General features: G+C 46.3%; 1 protein-coding gene across 4 annotated transcripts in view; it reads right to left on the minus strand.

The window, feature by feature from the left end:
• fbxw7 (F-box and WD repeat domain containing 7) overlaps positions 1-26,530 on the minus strand; it is a 209,251-nt gene that overhangs the window by 114,872 nt on the left and 67,849 nt on the right. For all 4 annotated transcript variants that reach the window (XM_065003918.1, XM_065003919.1, XM_065003917.1 and 1 more), the window contains one exon: positions 12,603-13,346. In XM_065003918.1, coding sequence (XP_064859990.1) covers positions 12,603-13,277 — 675 coding nt within the window. In that variant the 5' untranslated portion in view covers positions 13,278-13,346. The remainder of the gene's footprint in view (positions 1-12,602; positions 13,347-26,530) is intronic.

The following is a 26,530-nucleotide window of genomic DNA, read 5'->3' on the forward strand; positions in this document are numbered from 1 at the left end:
AACTCTGCTGGTCTCAGCCCAGGCTGGCCTCCCCTCACCTGGGGAGCAGACAGGAATATGACCCAGCCCCCCTCCAGAGAACTAGGGGGAGACTATAGAGAACAGCGATGGGGAGCGATTCACTGTCGGATGTTCCAATTGATTGAAGCCACCAGACTTGATTTCTATGATCAGTGCAAGTGGGCTTTATTTTGAGTCATGGTTAAGAGGATGGCGGAAGTTAGAGTAGGTTTCTACAAAGTCCAAACGGTAGCCTAGCAACACAGTAAACTTTGATTGTTTTTTTACTCAACGTCTCAATGTTATGAAAAGTACAAATTCAATTCGCAATAACTTTTCATTATCGGGCCTTTTAAGCCACTTAAACAATCAAATTACTCGAATCCATCCGGACTCTTAATTCTTCTGCTAATGCGAGCGCTGCTTATCAGAACTTGAGCCCTTCTTTTTCATCCGCCGCAGAACCAGCAAAAAACTAGAGTAATCCATGAGGAAACAGAAAGAGACGGGTGCCGTTAAGTGGTTGCATAGCAGGTCGCATTGCTACTCACACTGCAGAACAGATGTCAGTCACAGTGTGGTGGAGCAGCAGGGTTACACCAACAGCGTTGCTTCCTCTGCTGCACTCAGAGTCTCTCCATGGATTTATAGGGGAAATCTCGCTCCTCTGTCGCACCGGAGACACACAGAGAGACTGGCATAGCAGGGGCCACGGGCGCACAACCAGATATCCGCCGCGTCATAAGGCAACACTCAACTGTTGTATCATGGGTGGACGTGGCTGCCTGTGTTATTGAATGTACTGTGTGACCAGATTTCTGTGCCGAAAGGCAATACTCGCAACCGTTAAGGCCTGTTTGTTTGTATTAGCAGAGTAGGCCGTGTTCTTGACCATGATCCAGAGAAGTGCTGTAAGGTAACACTGAATTGTTACAGTCTGTTATGCTTTTCTGTTTTGTGTTATTGGCCTTGATCCAAAAAGGCCTTTAATCCCATAGAGCCAGGGTCAATGACTCAATGGTCCAGTCACACAGTAGTAGTGGTGCCATGTCACAGACATGTACTCCTGCCTCCACTTTGGTCCTGCTCTAGTCCTTATCTGGGTCCTGCAGCACAGACCATGCTACAACGGAGATCTGCCCTGCTCTGGCCCACGGACTGACTGGCAGAAAAAACACTTTAGTTTTCATTCAAAAAACCATCTAGCAACAACACTAAGAGTAGACTAACCATCCGAGCTGGCAGTGTTGATCATGTCAGGGTTGTGCTTTAATTCAAAGAGGACAAGTTTGCGTTAAGATTCACCAGAGCAGAGCACCACATCAAGAGACACTTGGGTAGTTGTTTGATGATCAAACTCCAATTCAATTTATTCCCCAAACAGTCATCTGGAATTCCTTCAGTTGAATTTTTAAAAGGTTTCTTTTAACTGTCAAGCTGATTTTTTTTTTTTAAAGCAGCAGGATGGCTATTTACGAGGAAGAAAGGATCAACTTCCCTGTTGACAAACTGAGGGGTTAGAGTGTTAACTGCTTTAAACAAAAATCCCCTGAACAATAAACAAGCAAGTGAGATAAATATATTTATAACAAGAAAAATGGTCTTTAAAAAACAACGCTCATTAGTCGGTAATTAAGAACACAGCGTCATGTAAACAAACATTGTTAGACTTGGTAGGTTGATGGAATCCTATGGGCATTCCTTCTTACGCAATCTGTTAATTACTGAAATGGTTTACCCACTTCAATTTTAATAGGATTCTAACTCTGGGATGATAAAGTTCAAGTGTGTGTCTAGAAAGCGTAGTGGAAAACTAGTCTCCCATTAAGCCTCTCATTAGGTCTAGCAAGTAAATAACAGGCTTCGGGTTCGACAGGATAATTCGTACAATGTACCTTTAACAAGTCTAAGTATAAGTAAATCCTTATATTGAGTCTCGAGTGAAAATCACAAATTAATTTGATGAAGATTATGATCTATTCACAGTACAGCGAGGTCATACATTTAGTATTAGCATGTGATTCCAGCACCATGCTCTTACGAACTGAGTGACACAGGACCACATATCAGTACTGAAGGATGTAACGTTGCTCCCAGACAAGGCCCAAATCCACATCATTTGCATGAAGAAAATAAGGAAATATAGGAGGGGGGAATTAGGGTGCCTTGTGAGAATTTGTCGGCGAGTGGGTAACCAGACTCCAGTATCCGTTCTATCGGCTGCCGTGCTGGAGAATAAACTGGTTGAGCGCCGTTGAGACTATCCTACAGACAGGATTTTCAAAAATGTAAAATCTTCTGTTTCAACCGAGTCGTGGCTGAACGACAACACAGATCATATACAGTTGGCTGGGTTTTCCGTGCATCGGCAGGGCAGAACAGCTATGTCCGGTAAGATGAGGGGTGGGGATCTGTGTCTATTTGTCAATAACAGCTGGTGCATGATGCCTAAAATTAAGGTAGTCTCGAGGTATTGCTCGCCTGAGATCGAGTACCTCATGATAAGATCTAGACCACACTAAGAGAAATCTCACCTATATTTTTTTTTGTAGCTGTCTATTTACCACCATAAACTGATGCTGGCACTAGGACCGCACCCAACGAGCTGTATAAGGCCATAAGCAAACAAGAAAATGCTGATTCAGAAGCGCTCCTAGTGGTCAGGGACTTTAATGCAGGCCAACTTAAATTCGTTTTACCTCATTCCTACCAGCATGTCACATGTGGAACCAGAGGTGAAAAAATAAATAATTTTAAAACTCTAGACCACCTTTACTCCACACACAGAGATGCTCTCTCTCATTCTCCATTTGGAAAATCTGACCATAATTCTATCCTCCTGATTCCTGCTTACAAGCAAAAACAAGAAAAAGGAAGTACAAATGACTTGCTCAATAAGGAAGTGGTCAGATGATGTGGATGCTACACTAAAGGTCTGTTTTACTAACACAGACTGGAATATGTTCCGGGATTCATCCAATGGCATTGAGGAGTTAACCACATCAGTCACCGGCTTCATCAATACGTGCGTCGATGACGTCGTCCACTGTGACCGTACGTACATATCTCAACCAGAAGCCATGGATTACTGGCAACATCCCCACCGATCTAAAGACTAGAGCTGCCGTTTTCAAGGGGCGGGACGCTAATCCGGACCCGTATAAGAAGTCCCGCTATGCCCTCAGACGAACCATCAAACAGGCAAAGCACCAATACAGGATTAAGATCAAATCGTACTACACCGGCTCTGACGCTCATCAAATGTGGCAGGGCTTGCAAACTATTGCAGACTACAAAAGGGAAACCCAGTCGCGAGCAGCCCAGTGACGCGAGCCTGCCAGACAGGATGAATGACTTTTATAATCGCTATGAGGCAAGCAACACTGAAGCATGCATGAGAGCACCAGCTGTTCCAGAGGCTTTCCGTAGCCGATGTAAGCAAGACCCTTTAAAGAGGTCAACATTCACAAAGCCGCGGGGCCAGACGGATTAACAGGACGTGTACTCCGAGCGTGCGCAAAGCAACTGGCAAGTGTCTTCACTGACATTTTCAACCTCTCCCAGACCGAGTCCTTAATACCTACATGTTTCAAGCAGACCACCATAGTCCCTGTACCCAAGAAAGCAAAAGTAACCTGCCTAAATGACTACCACCCCATAGCTTTGAAAGGCTGGACATGGCTCAAATCAACACCATCATCCCAGAAACCCTAGACCCACTCCAACAGAATCACAGATGACGCCATCTCAATACTGCCCTTTCCCACCAGGACAAAAGGAAAAAAACAGCCTATAGGTAGGAGGTCAGAGACCTGGCAGTGTGGTGCCAGGACAACAACCTCTCCCTCAAAATGAGGGAATATTGGGCGGGGGGGGTTATTTAGTCAATATTGTTGGTTAAGGGCTTGTAATTAAACGTTTCACGTAAGGTCTATTGTTGTATTCCAGGTCTCACGTAAGGTAAGGTCTATTGTTGTATTCCAGGTCTCACGTAAGGTAAGGTCTATTGTTGTATTCCAGGTCTCACGTAAGGTAAGGTCTATTGTTGTATTCCAGGTCTCACGTAAGGTAAGGTCTATTGTTGTATTCCAGGTCTCACGTAAGGTAAGGTCTATTGTTGTATTCGACGCATGTGACAAATAAAACGTGATTTGAAACATGGACATGTCCCGTTTTCTTTACTTTTCAATTGAACCTTTATTTAACTAGGCAAGTCAGTTAAGAACAAATTCTTATTTACAATGACAGCCCACTGTTCCCGGTAACAGTGGGTTAACTGCCTTGTACAGGGGCAGAACGACAGATTTTAACCTAGTCAGCTTAGTGATTCGATCCAGCAACCTTTCAATTACAGGCCCAACACGCTAACCACTAGGTTACCTGCTGCCTCTATTCATCACAGGGGCGCTGTACCTAGTACCTGCCCTACTTGCATTAACTCAGTGTTCAGATGCCATCTGGGCTGACCCCTGGCTGTCAGACAGGCGTATAAAAAGGCCCCCCTCCCCCAGAAGGGCCTTGGCCTTGACTGCCCCTGGGGCATTGTCTGGAGAGGATCCAGGACCAAAATGGGACTGAACAATGCTTGTGGCATGTGTGGCGAGACACACACACAGTAGCGGTCTATGTGATGTCTGTACATAGGCCTACACACCTCATCCACATAGAAATAAAGACATTTGCAAGCCAGGCAGCAAGGCTGACGCAGCCTGCCCCCCCCCCCAACAGACCCAGGCTGTCCCCCTCCCTCTCTATGCCAGAACAGAGGTGTGTCATTGAGATGACCAACAGTGGGTTCCAATTGTTCACATGTTCAAAAGTGCCCCCCCCACAGAGATTAGGGCAGTTAAAGGGTACAAACACACCGGCAGGCAGAAAGTCACAAGGCGGCTCAGTCACCATGGAAGCCTAATCTCCTGCTCTGTCTAATCCACCACCCCAGATGGTTTATGGGGGATTTATTGTCAGGGCTAATGGGGAATCCCAGAGGAGGGAAGTGCATATGCATATTCCACATAAATCATCTGTGATGTGGTGTTGAGGCTAAAGGTTTAGAAAACAACTAAATATCAAGGAGGATAGTTTTATGATATCATAAGCCATCTACCACAGTCTGACCGATGCTAGTTTATGTTAAGCCTATTGCAATGAACCAACCTTGCCCTTTAAATATACACGCAGTAGACAAACTGCACGACAGCGGCCAAACGGACAGCAGTCATATCTAACCCCTACACATCCACTACGGCATTCATGAACCATCACGTTGTAATACTGTTTGATGGAATGCCACTTTAATTGCATGGAACAGAAAGGCATCTGTTGTAGAGAATACAATAGAAGTTGATCAGAGTGCTACAAGCAGGTTAGTTACAGGTTTAGTTAGAGGTCATTTGAAGAGGTCGTCAGTGGTGTGGAGGTCGTTAATGCACAGCATGTGAGTAGTCATGGAGCGGAGGTTAAATCCCAGAATTCACTGTACCTTGTGGGAAACATGACCCCACTGGGAGAGTGCTTTCTGTCTCTGACTCTCTCTGTGTGTGTGTGTGTGTGTGTGTAGCAGCAGAGGAACTTGGCAGGCAGTCAGGTTGAGAGTGATGGAGAGTAAGAGGAAGAGAGAGGGTCTAATTCAGGAGCCTCTCCTAACCCAGGCCATGTAGTTCAGAGAGCCACAAGCCCCCCATCTGTCCCCTTCTCAAGACATGCCAGGCAGAACAGCTTACTGACACATTCCTCCACACAGGCAGCAGCCTACTCAGACTTTAACACAGGGCTGTTTCTACATACCAGCCCCGTGTTGGTTCCAGCACTTCCACACCTCTCACGGTGTTTACTGTATCACACATACGTCCATCCCACCGTGATTCAAAACACTCGTATTCCAATAGCAAAGCCCATAAAGCCTAAAGATGCACTGCAATCAAGGCTGTTTCTACATTCAGGCCTGATGTTGGGAGCAACACTTGAACCTCTCACAGTTTGCCATCTCTGCTCAATCACATACACCATTGACCACCACACCACGATAGGAAACACTGGCTATATTAGTATAGCATATGACATAGCACAGCCTTATTTAGTCAACACACCGCTAACATGCACATAGGCTTGTTTAAAAGCACTTCTCCTATCCCCTGAATATAGGATATTTGACCCTGTTCAGTTCCTCCTTATTACAAACAGACCGAGTCTCCAGCTGTGAAAATGTATCAGACACACTCCAAAAGGCAACACAAAAGGACTGAACACACTCTGTTGGGGGGAGGGAGGACTTGATCACCAGAGGCACTAAGAGATATTGCCAGTCTAAAATACCCAATTGGTTGTCATGAATTCTAAAACTCCAACAGCTTATTTTCTACATTAAATATTTATTTTCTCTAGCGGTTTGGCTTCTGGAGATTTAAATTCTGATTGCATATTCTCGACAATGAAAGAGCATTCTCGTCATCCCACTAAGCCATACTTCAGGATCTGCCTGCCAAGGACATCTCAACAAACAGTGAGCCAGAGAAAGACACTCGTCTTAACACGTTACTCACCGCTATAAAAACACTGGTATTATCAACTAGCTTTAGACTCCGATCGTTCCTCCTGAATACATATTGGAACTAAGAATCGAAGTTTAATCCATGATTAACTCTTTCTTGGTACTTAAAAACCAGAGATTCTCAACTGGTGGGATGTTGAGTGTGTTCGCGGGTGTCTGAGCAAAAAATAAATACTCCAGTCTGAACTGAAACGACTTAAACCAGGTATTAGGTGTGTAGAAATTATGAACTTACACTTAATTATTGAATCGTTTAACAATTTTTCTTCAATCATAATATTTTGAATATAGAACTATTAGTTGGTTGGTTTTGTGGTCTCAAGCCAATGAGTTAATTAACATTCTTCATCAAGAATATGGGCCTCATTTAATTACTTACATTGAAAGAGGTGGGAACATTGTTCCCTCGTCATATAAGTGCTACATTTACTACTAATATAGAATTCAAAATAGTTTCCAGATTGTATTTGTGATAATTTTTTGAGATACTATTATTGGGTCGCGACAGAGACAACCTTGTGCAATTTGGGTTCGGAGGCAAAACCAGTTGAGAACCACTGCTATAAACTGATGTCTATGATTAGATATAGGACAATGCCTGCGGGGGCAGAGCTAATCTAGATAACCAGGGCATCGTCTGACATCTACTCAAAACTATGTCCATTATCACAGCCTAGGCTCTTGTACAGTAACTTATTATCTAACCTTTATTTAACTGATTGCTGGTGTTGCTGGCCATTTGGCGCTAACGTGGTGAGAACCAGAGGGGGACATGACTTTGGGGTCGTGCTGTGACAGAGACAGAGGTCAATTGCTCACAGCCAGTCGTGGGCCCGTGGGAATTCTGGGTCTTTGCGTTTAGTCTCCTTCACCCGTGAAGAGATGTCTTTTCTTTCAAAACAATAACTAAGGAGGATGGAAGTAGGGAGCATGTGGTGGGTTGAACTTAGCCCTGACCAGAGCTTCTGGGCTGGCCACTATGGGGGAATTCAGAGCAGATGTGCTGTTCTCCAGTTCTATTTCTCCCATCCTCCCTCTTCATAAAGACGGACTGTCTAAAAACACATGGAGTTTACGTGTTCTAAGAAAGTCTCCAACTGTAACGCATAACGAGAAATAACAAATACTTTAAGAGATGAAACTGAATCAAGGTCAATTGCAGAGCAATCTGAATCCCCAGCTGGACGTTGCCTTTCCTCGAGGTCCGGCAGCAGTTGAACTTGTGTCTTGTCGCAAAGTCAGCACAGGCATCAACACCAGACAGTCCGACACACACGAAGCAAATTGAAAACGCTTGACACTTGTGGAGATAATTGCATGAGAAGAGAAACATAGCCGATCACATCTCCACATCAATATACAAATACTTCAGAGAGCAGGTCACTCCGTTACAGACCATTACATCACTGATATTGAAATGTGTAACCTTCCAGGATGAAGAAACTGCAGCCGGTCCTGTGAGGCGTCTGCTCCTAGCCTCGTAAGACATCAGTGTCAGCTGGCGCGCCGGTACCCACCACACACAATCGAGATCGACAGTTAGGTCAAAGTATTTCAGGACAATGTTAGCTGTGTATAAGTCAAGCACAACCAGCCGTCTCGAGAAAACCAACCTAGAGAAACACACACACACACACACACACACAGCAGTAACAACTCCACACATGCTCACCAGTAGCAGCGCCACCTTCTTCATGGTGCGATTCCCCATTGCAGGAGGAAGACAACTGGTCAGGCTGGACTGGAGGATGAGGAGCAGTTAGTTCTAGAGCTGTTCAGTAACAGTGAGACAGACGGGCCACTTCCCTGTTGTTGACAAGTGTTACTGTCACAGCTCCCCCGCTTGTGGCTCGCTCGGATGTGAATGGATTCGCTGCTACAGTAGCTCTCCCTCCCCCTTCTCTCTCTCCATCTCTCCAAGGTGTTTGACTGCTACAGCTCGATCACGCTCACAGGAGAGAAGGGGGTGGGTTGGTATGGCAAAGAAAACAACATGTGGCACACGTGTGAAAGGTGAACAGAGCCACATGGCTCGGCACAACAAGAGAGACTCCAGGACTGCCTGAAGGGAAGCGCCACGCGGCCGAGCCTAAGTTACATATGTTGCATAGAACAAACATGCCTCTATTGACTTGCAGAATAAGGAATCATGTCTGCTCTATTCATGGTATTAACTTCCATCTGCAGCGTTCCAGAACGTTGGCCTACGGAACGAGGCCCGGGGCTGCCCGGGGGAGGCACAGCGAGCTCCAAGCCAAGCTCCAGCCCACTTGACACTGCCCGGGGGAGGCACAGCGAGCTCCAAACCAAGCTCCAGCCCACTTGACACTTGCCCGAGGACAAAACAGAGGGGGGGGGGGGGTTAGATGGCACACATTTGTCCTTCTCTGGAGTGATAAATCTAGTCCAATAAAATGCCTGCCTGGTCTCCTCGTCTTTCAGAGGAGGCTCTGTCCTTGTAGCGGAGGGCTACCCCGGGTCCAAGGCTACCAGGCGGGCCGAGTGTTTGTCACTTTACTGCAGTTCATTACTTCTCCGGACTAATTAAAGAGTGATTTCCGAGGGTGGCGGAATAGATTTGCCTTCACGGGTTTCCTGGGTGATTTGAGAAGAGCAGTGGGGAATGGATGACCTGTCAGTCCAACACAGCTCTGTGTCGATCGTGTTGCCAAGACAGACAGCAAGATGTGATTCGACGAGGACACACTAGAGTAGGTGGGCGGCCAAGCACTGGGCTGGGTCCTTGCTGAATGCTCCAGTCTCTCAACTGACTGAGCTGGACTTTAAGTACTACAGGCCTGCTTAAATGGATATGTAAGGGCCTCATTGCCAATAACCTGATCTACTTCTCCAGAGAACGCTGGTAGCTACTCGTCATTACGCTGACGCTATTTAGCATTGGCTCGCAAAACTCCCGCCAACTTCCCTCACACTGGACAGAGACATAAATGACACGAGTTCATCCGACTATGGGAAGTAGATAAAAGGGCCTCATTGTAAGACTTAAGATATGTCGGGATTTTGGCAATCAGAAATATTATTTGAGTCAACAACCTCAGTTGATTGACGACCCATAACCTGATATGAAATTAGAGTAGAAGTAAAGCTCAGCTGAAGTAAACACCGTGGTGCTCAACAACGACAGAAGAGTCACTGGGAACAATCCTTCAAGACACTCCATCTTCACTTATGGATCCTCAAAATAGAAGGTACGGCTTCTTGAAGTCAGCACCTTTGCTGCTTCTACCAAGAGGGAATGTCACAGACACGGGTCAGGCATGCAACCCAAGAAAGGTTGCCAGCTACTGCTATATGTCAATCAGCACATAACATTCTCCCTGTATGACCTATGCATTGTAGAGTATAGAAATAGAAATGGAATTACTAGACATTCTATCTATGAAGATCAGCTGTATTCAACTCTTACCGTACGAGGTTCAGAGCCTGCTGGTTTTCTGTTCTACCTGATAATTCATTGCACCCACCTGATGTCCAAGGTCTAAAATCAGTCTGATTCGATGGGAACAAATGAAAGAAAAAAAAAACGCAGTGGGACTGGCTCAGAGGTCCAGAGTTGAGTTGAGGGTTGTAGACCTTCTCATAGTACCTATTACAGACTACTGTAAATGTTCTCTTTGAAGTTTTTAATAGGCCGATATGCTAGAATTGCTTGATATGGCATTAACGCATTGCTGTAGCATTGCAAGTTGACCACAGATACAGCACGACAAATGGGGTACAGCTAGCGGATGTAGAGGGTACGTGAAATAGCATTTCAAGACCAAATCGCAGGCCTTTTTATTGGCATTTTCAACAGTCAAGAAATTAACTCCATGAATTTAAAAATGTAGGAACTTCTTTTGAACACAAGAGGGAGCCATTGGATTAGAAATACAGCAATACTGTACTGCTCTGTTAAGGACTACGAGAGTTGTGGATCACGTTCAGTATCAAGTATCAACAACTGCTCATGTCATGAGATTATTAGACGCTGTTAGAGGTTTTGCACATTTCTGAAAGTGTCTGCTTTGAAACAGAGCTGGGCTGCTTATCGTCACCTTCTCAGGGATGTGGAAAAGCAAGGAGCATAACTTACTTTGATCCTATTCACACAATACTGTACCTGTTTCTATGTACATTAAGACCATCACATTAGGACACACACAACAAACTGACAACAGGTTAGTGATGTCACAATACCAGAATTTTGTCTTTGATACGGACACCAGGTTCAGTGTCATAATACTAGATACCAGCATGATACCAAGGGGAAAAAGAAGGCCTATTAGCCATTCACAGAATGCTACTTGATCCAGACAGATCTTTAAGAGTTCAATATTTTCTTTATTTAACTAGGCAATATCATTACATTTGACATAGATTTGGATTATACAATCAATTTGACTTTGTTTTTACCAATCTAACTACATAACAGAAAGGTAATAATTTATTTGAATGGTAAATCTCTATTGATAAATTGGGGAAATCAAGATGTAGCCTTGGCCTAGTCACAATACAGGTGTGTGCACGCATTGACTTATTGTTTTGGCTGATTTCACAGGGCTACAGATGACAAACTATCTGTTACCCTTCCATTCGGGACTTATTTTATTGTACTGATCAACAACATTTGCATAGAAGAAGAAAAATATTTTATAAAATGTGTGCGTTGTCTCTTTAAGGCCCATGATGTCATTCACACTCAGTTTGTGGCTCCAGCAAAGACAATATTGACTGGAAGAGACATGAGGGAGATTACATGAATGAATACATTTTTTTGAGACAATCAGCTTTGAAATCAGCAGTAGTATGTGTTATGGTTTGCATATTATCGCCAACAAGGTACTAGGGTAGTGAACTGATGTATGCATCAGCTGGAAGCTAGCAAGGAAACTTAGCTTACAAAGCTGGAAGCTAGCAAGGAAACTTAGTTTACAAAGCTGGAAGCTACCAGTATCTTCTTGTTCTAGCCTGTAATGGACATTGTTGCCATTTTTGCAATATTCACAGGTGTTAACTTCTGTTCAGCATAAGTGGTGATGCAGCCCAGACTCCCAGGGATTGCACTGGTTCCTCAGGCCAGGCTAGAGCCAGTATGAGTGGGGAGCTAACGTGATGCAGCCCAGACTCCCAGGGAGTGCACTGGTTCCTCAGGCCAGGCTAGAGCCAGTATGAGTGGGGAGCTAACGTGATGCAGCCCAGACTCCCAGGGAGTGCACTGGTTCCTCAGGCCAGGCTAGAGCCAGTATGAGTGGGGAGCTAACGTGATGCAACCCAGACTCCCAGGGAGTGCACTGGTTCCTCAGGCCAGGTTAGAGCCAGTATGAGTGGGGAGCTAACGTGATGCAGCCCAGACTCCCAGGAGTGCACTGGTTCCTCAGGCCAGGCTAGAGCCAGTATGAGTGGGGAGCTAACGTGATGCAGCCCAGACTCCCAGGGAGTGCACTGGTTCCTCAGGCCAGGCTAGAGCCAGTATGAGTGGGGAGCTAACGTGATGCAACCCAGACTCCCAGGGAGTGCACTGGTTCCTCAGGCCAGGTTAGAGCCAGTATGAGTGGGGAGCTAACGTGATGCAGCCCAGACTCCCAGGGAGTGCACTGGTTCCTCAGGCCAGGCTAGAGCCAGTATGAGTGGGGAGCTAACGTGATGCAGCCCAGACTCCCAGGGAGTGCACTGGTTCCTCAGGCCAGGTTAGAGCCAGTATGAGTGGGGAGCTAACGTGATGCAGCCCAGACTCCCAGGGAGTGCACTGGTTCCTCAGGCCAGGCTAGAGCCAGTATGAGTGGGGAGCTAACGTGATGCAGCCCAGACTCCCAGGGAGTGCACTGGTTCCTCAGGCCAGGCTAGAGACAGTATGAGGAAGCGGACTAGGTACGATAAGGCGATGTCGGCTGCGCTGATACAGACTTGATCCTCTCTCAAATCAGAAGACGGCGTGAGACATTTGACAGAAGAACGAAAGTAACAATTCTAGTAGAGAACCGTTTTTTAAGGTTCTAGTATCTAGTAAGTTCTGGTATACTGTGAAACATGAACACTGGTCAGGTCTTACCTTCTTCTTGATGGGTGAGCTTTGGTGTTGGCACCCCGAGGACTGGTCCAGGTTGTTGTTGGGGACAGACACATCACTCCTGAGGGAGGGTGAGTGGAGGCCATCTTCCCCCTCCTCCTCCTCTTCCTCCTCCCTCCCACTCTCCTCCGAATGCTCAAAGTCATCACTGTCCTGGTCCATCTCCTCCTCGTCCTCCTCATCCCTCCCCGTTCTCGCTCCTCCCTCTGTCCTTTCCTCCTCCTCCTCCTCCTCTCCCTGCTGGCTGCCACTGTTGTTGTTCTCCTCTTCCTCCTCCTCCTCGTCATCCCCCCCCTGTTGCCGTCGCTCCGCCTCCCACATCCACCGGCCGCCCTTAGTCACTCCTCCGTTCACCTCGTTGGGTACTCCTCCTCCATCCTCCTCCTCCCCGTCTCCCTGGGGCCCATTCTGCCTGGAGGTCCACGGCTCTTCCACTCCTTCCCCCCCTGCCGAGGCCGCAGGCTGGACTCTGGACTGCTGGTGTTCTTGGTCCTCCACCACCCGGTTCATGTGCTCCTCCTCGTCGGCCTCCTCTCCAGGCTGCTGGCCCTGGGGCGTCCGGGCCGAGGAGGAGGCGTTACCTCGCTGGGCCCCCGGGCCCCCTCGCCGGCCCCCCAGGCCCCGCCTGCTGCCCCCCGACAGCAGATCCTGGTTCATTTCCAAAAGCCAGCTTGCTACCTCCTGGACCTTCACTAGGCTGTCTGAGGAGGAGAAGGGCTTGGCATTCTGTAGGAGAGATACGAAACGGCAGAGAGGGGGGAGAAAAGAGGAGATATTAGAGTTATCCATCTCATACACACAGACAATTGCAATGCTGACGCTCACCAAAATAAAGTGGAAATAACCCCTTCATCTTTTATTCATAACGGTAGAAATAAAACAAAGCATTTACCCTGGGAGATGCATGAAATGGTTGCATTTTGGTGGGGAGACAATAGAGGAAAGGTTTGGCTCACAGCACGGGCCTTGGAAATTCTACAATAACTAACTACCGAGCCTCAACGTGGCACGCACGCACACACACACACACACACACACACACACACAGGTATTCTAGCCTCTGACACAGCCAATGAACACAGCCCATCTGTCATGATATGAAAGCAGCGACAATCCTGGCTCTGTATGGGAGAATCCAGTCCAACGACTGTTCTTAACCATTGGGGTAGTTTGGAATTGGATGGCGGCTGTGGAACGTTGTTCAGAATGAGAAAGTCCAGCTCTGTTATGTTTAGAGCCGTTTATCATCCGAGGCTGCTGGTCTACCGACAGTGAATCTGGTGGTTCCCAGAAACTTTAGCCTAATCAAAATAAATCAAAATATGCTGTGCTGAGGAATTTAACTCTCGTCTTGGTAAACATACTGTAGGCTTGTGTCAGACAGCTTGTTCATGCTGTTTGAAGCCTGCCGTTATTCACAAAACTATAGAAGTCAATCACGCAAGCATGATATGATGTGGCCTGTTTGTGTCGTCTTGCCAACTCCTGTTGACAGCACAAACAGATCTGGGACCAGGTTGAGGGTGTAAGCCTACATCAGAATATAAGGCCATGTTAACTAGTTAGATGACAGGGACTCTGTACCCGAAACTGATGGAGCCAAGTTACCCAACATGACACCGCCTTCACTCCGAAGCCAAAGTGTCAGAAAGCTCATTATGTACGGCCTGAATATGAGAATGAGTTTGGAAAGACAAGTGAGGGACTGAGTGAGGGAGAGGAGGAGTGCAAGCTAGAGGAGAAGGAGTGAGGGAGCAGGGAGGAGTGCAGGCCAGGGGAACAGTGGAAAAGCTCCATCCCAGCCATGTTGTTTCGTTAGCCTCTTGGGTGATCACATTGATGGTCTATGTGGCAGTCTAGAACAGGACACATTCACCTTGCCCAGGCACCTAGACAAAGTTGAACCTGAATGAGTTCACTCACAGCCATGCATTTAGAGAAATGCATGCATTTAATGCCATGCATTTAGAGAAATGCATGACTGAGTTCACGGTCAGTGTCCCTCACTCTTATAGGAGATTACAGTAGGAAGGTTGTCTAACAGACACACACACACCAAACCTATCTATCACCTGGTGGAAAATAGCCTAGCATAACCTACATGCCATCCCCTCCTTTTGAAGTCGGCCACATTCTGTCTCCTGTTCCCCAGGAGAGGCGACCGTTTGAGAGACTGGACCGCCTCCACTGACACCAACAGGAAGTGAGTGCACTCCGTTAGAACAGGAATAGACCCGGCCTGCCTGTGAACTCCATTCAGAGGACGAGTCAATCTGACAACGGCTGACAGTGCTCTTGATAAACTGGATAAACTGGCAGGACACCGACAGGACACTGACAGGACACAGACACTACACCAAAGCAATGAATCAGCCACTGAAAGAAGAGCCAAGAGAACAGGAATCTGTAGCCTAAACATGGTTCTATAAGGGGTGTCAAGAACATTATTATTATTTTTACCTTTACTTTACTAGGCAAGTCAGTTAAGAACAAATTCTTGCCTTGTTCAGGGGCAGAACCTTGTCAGCTCGGGGAGTCGATCTTGCAACCTTTTGGTTACCAGTCCAACGCTCTACCACTAGGGTACCTGCCGCCCCTTATAACCGTAGATGTGACCAACATGTGAGAGCACAGATAGTTTTTAATCCGAATCTAGCGTCAGAAACATCCTTGATGTTCATTCTGAGAAGAGGTATCCTCTTCCAGTACTTGACCGAAGAACCAGCAGAGGGAGTACTTGTACAGAGTCCCACTGAAATCCCATTCTAATCAACCAGAGAAGACTTCCAAAACCATAGGTCAGAGTTTCCAAAACTCCTTCCTGGGGAACCTAAGGGGTGCACGTTTTGGTTTCTGCCCTAACACTACACAGCTGGTTCAAATTCAAGCTCGATTATCAGTTGGTTATTTGAAATCAGCTGTGTCGTGCTAGGGCAGAAATCAAAACGTGCACCCCTTAGGGTCCCCAGGACAGAGCTCGGGAAACCCCGTCATAGATCATTCATCATAACGTCGACACCAGAGATCAGTCATCATAACGTCGACACCAGAGATCAGTCATCATGACGTCGACACCAGAGATCAGTCATCATAACGTCGACACCAGAGATCAGTCATCATAACGTCGACACCAGAGATCATTCATCATAACGTCGACACCAGAGATCATTCATCCTAACGTCGACACCAGAGATCTTTCATCCTAACGTGACACCAGAGATCATTCATCATAACGTCGACACCAGAGATCATTCATCATAACGTCGACACCAGAGATCAGTCATCATAACGTCGACACCAGAGATCATTCATCATAACGTCGACACCAGAGATCATTCATCATAACGTCGACACCAGAGATCAGTCATCATAACGTCGACACCAGAGATCAGTCATCATAACGTCGACACCAGAGATCAGTCATCATAACGTCGACACCAGAGATCAGTCATCATAACGTCGACACCAGAGATCAGTCATCATAACGTCGACACCAGAGATCATTCATCCACTATGATCACCATGACTAAGATGCTTAAGATGATACTGGACCAGTATAATGGTCCATAGACAGACAGCAGCCTACGCTTCATTAAGACAACATGTATGGCTGCTAATGAGATCATATAAAAGCAGCAGAGGTGTTACATGCATAGAACTGGAATTACATTGTGCTTTTTACCATTCTAGTATTTATATTTATATGGTTATAAGGGCAGTGTTAAGACGGAATAAAACATTTGTCAGCGTTAATCAGACAGCGGAAACAGTGGGAGGTCGATACAAATTCTATAAGCCAGCAACGGCCCTGGGAGAGCGCGCGCACACACACACACACACACACACAGTTGGAGCTGTGGTGTGTAATGACAGGATGCCATTAGGTTGTGTGTAACAAGGTAGAAGGTGACAAGAATAGAATGGCAGCACTCAGGACAAGAGGGCCAGACTCTCTCCATAGCATATAATGTGGCACTGAGCTGGCCCTTCTGTGGGAGTGGGGCCCATTCAAACATGCCCAACTGTTGCTTTACTGTTATGGTTACACCTATTCTTTACTGAGCAGGTGCCTCTAGTGGAGCCCCAAGGGAACAACAGCTACACAACGCAGGTACCTTTCAGCAGCAGTTAAGAAAACACAGAATTATCCAGCTGCACATTTACTACTACAGCAATAACCTGGAAGTACGGAGCCCCAAGGGAACAACAGCTGAGTAGTGGCGCGGGCTACCTGGAATTTCTATCAGTCACAAGTACCTGCTCTAGCTAGTTTATTTCCTAACCAAATACACATGACTATTTCCTTCTTCAGATGTATTTTTCATTTTGGACTTGTTTTATGATAGCGGCAGCTTCTCGTTTGATGACTTCAACCTTGGACAATCAGCGGGGGCTCCTCCAGCAACGTTTAATCAACCTCCAATTAACGTAAGAGAATGTTTTCCGACCGCTGTACCGACCCAGTGCTTTGCTCGTTAGCGTAACCCCTCTGATTAATGTTGTCTCCAACAGGAGGTGAAATGTTAGTGCTAATTAGACCACCCAATCAAGAGAGAGAGCCCAGCCAGAAGGCGGGCGCAGGTTAGAGTTTGAAACACTGGCTGGTGTCAGAGTGTCTGCTATATTGCTTTAAAAACAGAAGCTCTCTCTCACTCTTCCCCTCCCCCTGCTTGATGTAATTGAGGATGGTTAAAGCGTTCGTCGTTTCATGTTTGGCTTTGATCTGTTGGGCCCTAAAGCCTGCTGTGAACACATTGCTAAAAATCAGCCACAGGGGCAGGAATTACAGTACAGCGGAGGGATTATCCAGCGCAGGGCAGATCCAGGGCTGAATGGAGGGCTGCAGCAGGGCAGATCCAGGGCTGAATGGAGGGCTGCAGCAGGGCAGATCCAGGGCTGAATGGAGAGCTGCAGCAGGGCAGATCCAGGGCTGAATGGAGAGATGCAGCAGGGCAGATCCAGGGCTGAATGGAGAGATGCAGCAGGGCAGCACAGCTGGGGGACTGATGGAGGAAGCTATTAAAACGCTGGTTAGGGGAGGTAGAGGGGAGAGTCGATGCACCTGTTGGGAACCGTGGGAAAATACACTAAGTCCTAAATGGCACCCTAGTCCCCATATAGTGCACTACTTTTGACCAGGGCTCATAGTGTTCTACGGGACAGGGTGCTATTTGGGACGCATCCATAATGTGCTTAACTTTTCCTGGAAGGACGCTTGATTGGTCGACGTCCCTCGTCTTTATAGGAGCAGTTGGAGGACAATGATGCTGTTCCAACATGCCTTGCACTGAGGTTATTTCCGTGTGACTGAACAGATGTGCTTAGACCTTAAGACTGTTTGTGCTATTGAGAATATTACTAACTCAAATACTGTTCTCTCTCACCCACCCTTCCTGCCTGCCTCGCTCTCACACAGTTCTCAATGGAACATGACTGAGCCACTCTCTCCGGCCAGTGACATACTGCATCTGTAAATATGTCCTGAATGGCGCCCCATACTGGCCATCAGCTCTCTGGGGACACAGGCATCCGGGCATGGGGTCAACCCTGTAACCCCTCAATGCCCCCAAGGAAGGAGGGTTTCCCAGTACACTAGGGCTTGGGAAATGACCTTTATCTAGGCAGGGTTCCTCCATTTCATTCCGTCATCCACTCTTCACTGGTTGTGCTCTAGCTCGACAGACTCCTGGTGGGAAGACTGTCTCATCTTTAACCCCTGACACTCCAGGGAATTGGCTTTTATGGATAGGGCTAAACTGAACTGTTTCTTACAGAAGAAATATGGTAAGAGTTTGCATAACCACGGTAGCAATTAGAAATTAACAGTTTGAAGATCATGGGAAAATTTGACTAAAAAGGTGAGAACAGCAGCTCACCCGACAAGACTAAATCCAAACATTATGATGTTGTGTGCCTTTTACATTTATTGTACATTTCGCAGGATTTGTTGATAACGAAACCGGGAAAAAACACCCTGGATACATTCAGTAACATAAGAACATTCCTGGGAAATGTGAGGTACGTGCAACATAAGACCAAACAAATCACAAGGGGTTTGAGTGAGAGGTCCAACTGGTGTTTCCAAGTCGCCACACACCTCTCCAAAGTGTGCACAGTTGACTCAGAAAAAGGGTCTTCAACTCTAGGGGGCTTTTGGAGCTCTCCTAGCTGTGCCGTTGAGGAACTAGAGCAAGCACACTTGTAGTTGTTTAGTTTGGAACACAGCCCTGCATCCCCGCCATCACACAATTACTGTTGTTAACGCAATCCAAAAATGGTCCATTATAAATCGCAATCAGGGTCAGGCAAACATCTGGAAGCGTGTTCCATTGTCGACATGACTAGATAAATGACCAAATCCGATTTTACAGTGTTAGGCTTTCACAAAGCAATTCAGAGAAGCAGATCGTCATTTTGATGCACAAAGAACGGAGTCGCTTGCATTCAGGTGTGGTCCGTTGCAAAATGTTCTTCACAATACAACATAGGTGTTTATTCTGTTCGGAACAACCCAGGGTAGAACGCCAAGTAGTCTTGTAACTGTACATCAAATAGTGATCAGAAATGTTGACACTATGACGTGACAATGTAAAGTGCACATTTGGATACAATTGCTTGGCTTGCTTGTATGACATCAACGCGGTATTTGTTATAATCCTCAATGTCTCATCTTTTAAAATATATAGTCCTCGTAATTTACAGCATTTCCTTCAATCAGACAAAAAATTATTTGCAGACGTTGGCCCAATTAGCGGGAGGGATGAGGGCAAGTACTTCCGGCGCCGACAGAGATGGCCGCCTCGCTTCGCGTTCTTAGGAAACGATGCAGTTTTTTGTTTTTTTACGTGTTATTTCTTACATTGGTACACCAGGTCATCTTAAGTTTCATTACATACAGTCAAGAAGAACTACTGAATATAAGAGCAGCGTCAACTCACCATCAGTATGACCAAGAATATGACTTTCGCGAAGCGGATCCTGTGTTCTGCCTTTCACCCAGGACAACGGAATGGATCCTAGCCGGCGACCCAAAAAAACGACTTCGTAAAAGGGGGAAACGAAGCAGTCTTCTGGTCAGACTCCGGAGACGGGCACATCGTGCACCACTCCCTAGCATTCTTCTCGCCAATGTCCAGTCTCTTGACAACAAGGTTGATGAAATCCGAGCACGGGTAGCATTCCAGAGGGACATCAGAGACTAATGTTCTTTGCTTCACGGAAACATGGCTCACTGGAGAGACGCTATCGGAGTCGGTGCAGCCAGCTGGTTTCTCCACGCATCGCGCCGACAGAAACAAACATCTTTCTGGTAAGACGAGGGGCGGGGGCGTATGCTTCATGGTTAACGAGACGTGGTGTGGCCACAACAACATACAGGAACTCAAGTCCTTCTGTTCACCTGATTTAGAATTCCTCACAATCAAATGTCGACCGCATTATCTACCAAGGGAATTCTCTTCGATTATAATCACAGCCGTATATATTCCCCCCCAAGCAGACACATCGATGGCTCTGAACAAACTTTATTTGACTCTTTGCAAACTGGAATCCATATATGCTGAGGTTGCATTCATTGTAGCTGGGGATTTTAACAAGGCTAAATTGTATCAGCATATCGATTGCGCAACCAGGGCTGGAAAAACCTTGGATCATTGCTATTCTAACTTCTGTGACGCATATAAGGCCCTGCCCCGCTCTCCTTTCGGAAAAGCTGACCACGACTCCATTTTGTTGATCCCTGCCTACAGACAGAAACTAAAACAAGAAGCTCCCGCGCTGAGGTCTGTTCAACGCTGGGCCGACCAATCTGATTCCACACTCAAAGACTGCTTCCATCACGTGGACTGGGATATGTTTCGTATTGCATCAAACAACAACATTGACGAATACGCTGATTCGGTGAGCGAGTTCATTAGAACGTGCGTTGAAGATGTCGTTCCCATAGCAACGATTAAAACATTCCCAAACCAGAAACCGTGGATTGATGGCAGCATTCGCGTGAAACTGAAAGCGCGAACCACTGCTTTTAATCAGGGCAAGGTGACCGGAAACATGACCGAATACAAACAGTGTAGCTATTCCCTCCGCAAGGCAATCAAACAACCTAAGCGTCAGTATAGAGACAAAGTAGAATCTCAATTCAACGGCTCAGACACAAGAGGTATGTGGCAGGGTCTACAGTCAATCACAGATTACAAAAAGAAAACCAGCCCCGTCACGGACCAGGATGTCTTGCTCCCAGGCAGACTAAATAACTTTTTTGCCCGCTTTGAGGACAATACAGTGCCACTGACACGGCCCGCAACCAAAACATGCGGACTCTCCTTCACTGCAGCAGACGTGAGGAAAACATTTAAACGTGTCAACCCTCGCAAGGCTGCAGGCCCAGACGGCATCCCCAGCCGCGCCCTCAGAGCATGCGCAGACCAGCTGGCTGGTGTGTTTACGGACATATTCAATCAATCCCTATCCCAGTCTGTTGTTCCCACATGCTTCAAGAGGGCCACCATTGTTCCTGTTCCCAAGAAAGCTAAGGTAACTGAGCTAAACGACTACCGCCCGTAGCACTCACTTCCGTCATCATGAAGTGCTTTGAGAGACTAGTCAAGGACCATATCACCTCCACCCTACCTGACACCCTAGACTCACTCCAATTTGCTTACCGCCCAAATAGGTCCACAGACGATGCAATCTCAACCACACTGCCCTAACCCATCTGGACAAGAGGAATACCTATGTGAGAATGCTGTTCATCGACTACAGCTCGGCATTTAACACCATAGTGCCCTCCAAACTCGTCATCAAGCTCGAGACCCCTGGGTCTCGACCCCGCCCTGTGCAACTGGGTACTGGACTTCCTGACGGGCCGCCCCCAGGTGGTGAGGGTAGGCAACAACATCTCCACCCCGCTGATCCTCCACACTGGGGCCCCACAAGGGTGCGTTCTGAGCCCTCTCCTGTACTCCCTGTTCACCCACGACTGCGTGGCCACGCACGCCTCCAACTCAATCATCAAGTTTGCGGACGACACAACAGTGGTAGGCTTGATTACCAACAATGAGACTGCCTACAGGGAGGAGGTGAGGGCCCTCGGAGTGTGGTGTCAGGAAATAACCTCACACTCAACGTCAACAAAACTAAGGAGATGATTGTGGACTTCAGGAAACAGCAGAGGGAACACCCCCCTATCCACATCGATGGAACAGTAGTGGAGAGGGTAGTAAGTTTTAAGTTCCTCGGCTAACACATCACAGACAAACTGAATTGGTCCACCCACACAGACAGCATCATGAAGAAGGCGCAGCAGCGCCTCTTCAACCTCAGGAGGCTGAAGAAATTTGGCTTGTCACCAAAAGCACTCAAACTTTTACAGATGCAGAGGGTAGTGAGGTCTGCACAACGCATCACCGGGGGCAAACTACCTGCCCTCCAGGACACCTACACCACCCGATGTCACAGGAAGGCCATAAAGATCATCAAGGACAACAACCACCCGAGCCACTGCCTGTTCACCCCGCTATCATCCAGAAGGCGAGGTCAGTACAGGTGCATCAAAGCTGGGACCGAGAGACTGAAAAACAGCTTCTATCTCAAGGCCATCAGACTGTTAAACAGCCACCACTAACATTGAGTGGCTGCTGCCAACACACTGACTCAACTCCAGCCACTTTAATAATGGGAATTGATGGGAAGTGATGTAAAATATATCACTAGCCACTTTAAACAATGCTACCTAATATAATGTTTACAAACCCTACATTATTCATCTCATATGTATACGTATATACTGTACTCTATATCATCTACTGCATCTTTACGTAATACATGTATCACTAGCCACTTTAACTATGCCACTTTGTTTACATACTCATCTCATATGTATATACTGTACTCAATACCATCTACTGTATCTTGCCTATGCCGCTCTGTACCATCACTCATTCATATATCTTTATGTACATATTCTTTATCCCCTTACACTTGTGTCTATAAGGTAGTAGTTTTGGAATTGTTAGCTAGATTACTTGTTGGTTATTACTGCATTGTCGGAACTAGAAGCACAAGCATTTCGCTACACTCACATTAACATCTGCTAACCATGTGTATGTGACAAATATATTTGATTTGATTTGTGCTAAAATTCAGAACAGCTGACAGTCAAATCCCATCCATTGCGGTGAAGCACAGAGCCAGAGCTCTGACGTCACGTATAGCATGCTACGGTAGCGCCACTACGTTCCAATTTAGGCGCGTATCCATGTCCAAATCTGCCAATTCAACCAGTATACGGGTACGAGTGTAAAGGGCTACATGCTACTATGTGAATATGGACTTATCATGACTGTATGCAGTGTGACCACTTCAGCTCCCCGATCTGAGTTACTATGCAGCCAAGCCCTGGTGTCAGTTCAAAACACAGCCAGTGTTATTTCTCTGTGGATGAGAGAGCCTCTGATTCGGAGGCGTCAGGACCTGGCACCACGTCAAGAGTTTAAGTGGAAGCGGGAGAAAGTGAGGTAGGGAGAGAGACAAGACAAAGCTGCATCTCCCAAGCCAGCCTCCCGGGCTTGCACTAAAGATGTGGAGTACGTGGGTGTGTAGTGTTTCTGCAGGGGGGAGGGGTTCTTATGTACACATCTCCATTGCAAAGACAACATTGTAATAACCATCCAGCATGTAAAATAGCAGACTGTCTGGTTAGCAAGTCGAGGTCCAGCCACTGCATCAGAGGATTCTACTCTTATTTCTCTGCAGTCTTCACAAGAAGGTTGTCGGCCAGTAGTCAGGCTGTCTCTATAATACTAAGCTAGCGATATCTGTTCTCTGATGTCAGGGTCTTTGACGGTGGGGGATAGGGGATACTCTCTCTGGTGGGCAACTCTGGGGATCAGAGAGGTGACCACCTGACAGTCTCCTCACCACATCACTGACCAAACAACCCCCAGCCCCACGTCTCACTGAACTGTGCCAATTAGGCCTACTAGAGTAAAGCATCGTACTTAGTGACCTAAATAATGTTTAGTTCTCAGAAACGCCTGTAGCAAATGCTTGATTAAATAAATATATCCTGAGAAAGCGGCAGATGGTGATTTCTCCAAGTGGTGTGTCCACTCTAGCGCGCCAGATTTACAGCAGACATAGCTTAGCTAAAGAGGGTAAAGCCTTGAAGGTCCATTCAGCCTGGTCAGCTGTTCTGGATTGACGAGTGCCATGGGGGCAGAATGGGATGTCCGTTTGGATCGCCACAGCGACAAATGATGGACATGCAGTCACACACACACACACAAACAACTTGGATACAGCAGTTGGTTTCCACAGGTGACAGTGCTGAAGGAGTTCAAATCTAAATTTGTCACGCGCCGAATACAGCAAGTCTAGACCTTAACGTGAAATGCGTACTTACAAGCCCTTAACTCTTCTTGAACTGCACTGTTGGTTAAGAAAAGATTCACCAAATAAACTAAAGTAAAAAAATAATTGAAAAAACAACAATAACGAGGCTATATACAGGGATCCCCGGTGCCGAGTCAGTGTGGAGGTTAGAGGTCATGTGTACATGTAGGTAGGGGTGAAGTGACTATGCATAGATAATAAACAGCGAGTAGCAGCAGTGTAAAAACAAAATGGAGGGGGGGTCAAAGCAATAGTCCGGTGGCCATTTGATTAATTGTTCAGCTTACTTATGGATGGGAGATAGGGAGCCTTTTGGTCCTAGACTTGACGCTTCGGTACTGCTTGTCGTGCGGTAGCAGAGGAAACAGTCTATGACTTGGGTGACTCGAGTCTCTGACAATTTCATGGGCTTTCCTCTGACACTGCCCATTATATAGGTCCTGGATTGCAGGAAGCTTGGCCCCAGTGATGTACTGGGCCGTATGCACTAGAGGTCGACCGATTATGATTTTTTCATCACCAATACCGATGATTGGAGGACCAGAAAAAGACTGTATCGATTAAAAATCGGCCCATTTTTTATTATTATTTATATATATATATATATAAATATACATATATATATACATTGACTGCATATTTTATATATATATATATATATTTGTAATAATGACAATTACAACAATACTGAATAAACAATGAACACTTTTATTTTAACTTAGTATAATACATAAATAAAATCTATTTAGTCTCAAATAATGAAACATGCTAAATTTGGTTTAAATAATGCAAAAGTACTGCGTTGGAGAAGAAAGTAAAAGTGCAATATGTGCCATGTAAAAAAGCTAATGTTGCGCAGAACATGAGAACATATGAAAGCTGGTGGTTCAATATTCCCAGTAAAGAAGTTTTAAGTTGTAGTTATTATAGGAATTATGATGCGTCAACTATCTCTCTATACCATTTGTATTTCAGATACCTTTGACTCTTGGATGTTCTACTAGACACTTTAGTATTGCCAGCCTAATCTCAGGAGTTGACAGGCTTGAAGTCATAAACAGCGCTGTGAAGCAAGCATTGCTAAGAGCTGCTGGCAAACGCAGTAAAGTTTGAATGAATGCTTACGAGCCTGCTGCTGCCTACCACCGCTCAGACTGCTCTATCAAATCATAGACTTAATTATAATATAATAACACACAGAAATACGAGCCTTAGGTCATTAATATGGTCAAATCCGGAAACTATCATTTAGAAAATAAAACGTTTATTCTTTCAGTGAAATACGGAACCGATCCGTATTTTATCGAACAGGCGGCAAACCGAAGTCTAAATATTGCTGTTCCATTGCACAACCTTCAATGTTATGTAATAATTATGTAAAATTCTGGCAAATTAGTTCACAACAAGCCAGGCGGCTCAAACTTTTGCATATACCTTGACTCTGCGTGCAATGAATGCAAGAGAAGTGTAGTTAACCTAGTGATATCAACCATGTGTAGTTAACTAGTGATTATGTGAAGATTGATCGTTTTTTTACAAGATAAGTTTAATGCTAGCTAGCAACTTACATTGGCTCCTTGCTGCACTCGCGTAACAGGTGGTCAAACTGCCACGCAGTTTCCTTGTGGAATGCAATGGGTGTCCAAAAATGCAGATTACCGATTGTTATGAAAACTTGAGAATCGGCCCTAATTAAATCGACCATTCCTTTTAAAGATCGGTCGACCTCTAGTACGCACTACCCTCTGTAGCGCCTTACGGTCAGATGCCGAGCAGTTGCCATACCAGTCGGTGATGCAACCGGTCAGGTTCTCTCGAAGGTGCAGCTGTAGAACTTCTTGAGGAGCTCAGGACCCATGCCAAATTCTTTCTCTGGTGGGGAAAAGTTTTGGTCGTCCCCTCTTCACTACTGTCTTGGTGTGGTTGGACCATGATAGATTGTTGGTGATGTGGACAACAAGGAACTTGGGGGGGTGTTTGGCCCACCTTTTCCTGTAGTCCACGACCACCTCCTTTGTCTTGCTCACATTGAGAGGTTGTTGTCCTGGCACCACACTGCCAGTTCTCTGACCACCTCCCTATTGGCTGTCTCATCGTTGCCTGTGATCAGGCCTACCACTGTTGTGTCGTCAGCAAAATTAATGATGGTGTTGAGGTCGTGTTTGGGCCACGCAGTTGTGGGTGAACAGGGAATACAGGAGGGGACTGAGCACACACCCCTGAGGGGCCCCGGTGTTGAGGATCAGCGAGGCAGACGCGTTTTTGACTACCCTTGCCACCTGGGGGCGACCCGTCAGGAAGTCCAGGATCCAGTTGCAGAGGGAGATGTTTATTCCCAGAGTCCTTAGCGTAGTGATGAGCTTCGTGGGCACTATGGTGTTGAACGCTGAGCTGTAGTCAATTAACAGCATTCTCACATAGGTGTTCTTTTTGTCCAGGTGTGAAAGGACAGTGTGGAGTGTGATTGAGATTGCGTCATCTGTGGATATGTCGGGACAGTACGCGAATTGGAGTGG

Source organism: Oncorhynchus nerka, linkage group LG18 (genome assembly GCF_034236695.1).
Source record: "Oncorhynchus nerka isolate Pitt River linkage group LG18, Oner_Uvic_2.0, whole genome shotgun sequence".
NCBI lineage: Eukaryota > Metazoa > Chordata > Actinopteri > Salmoniformes > Salmonidae > Oncorhynchus > Oncorhynchus nerka.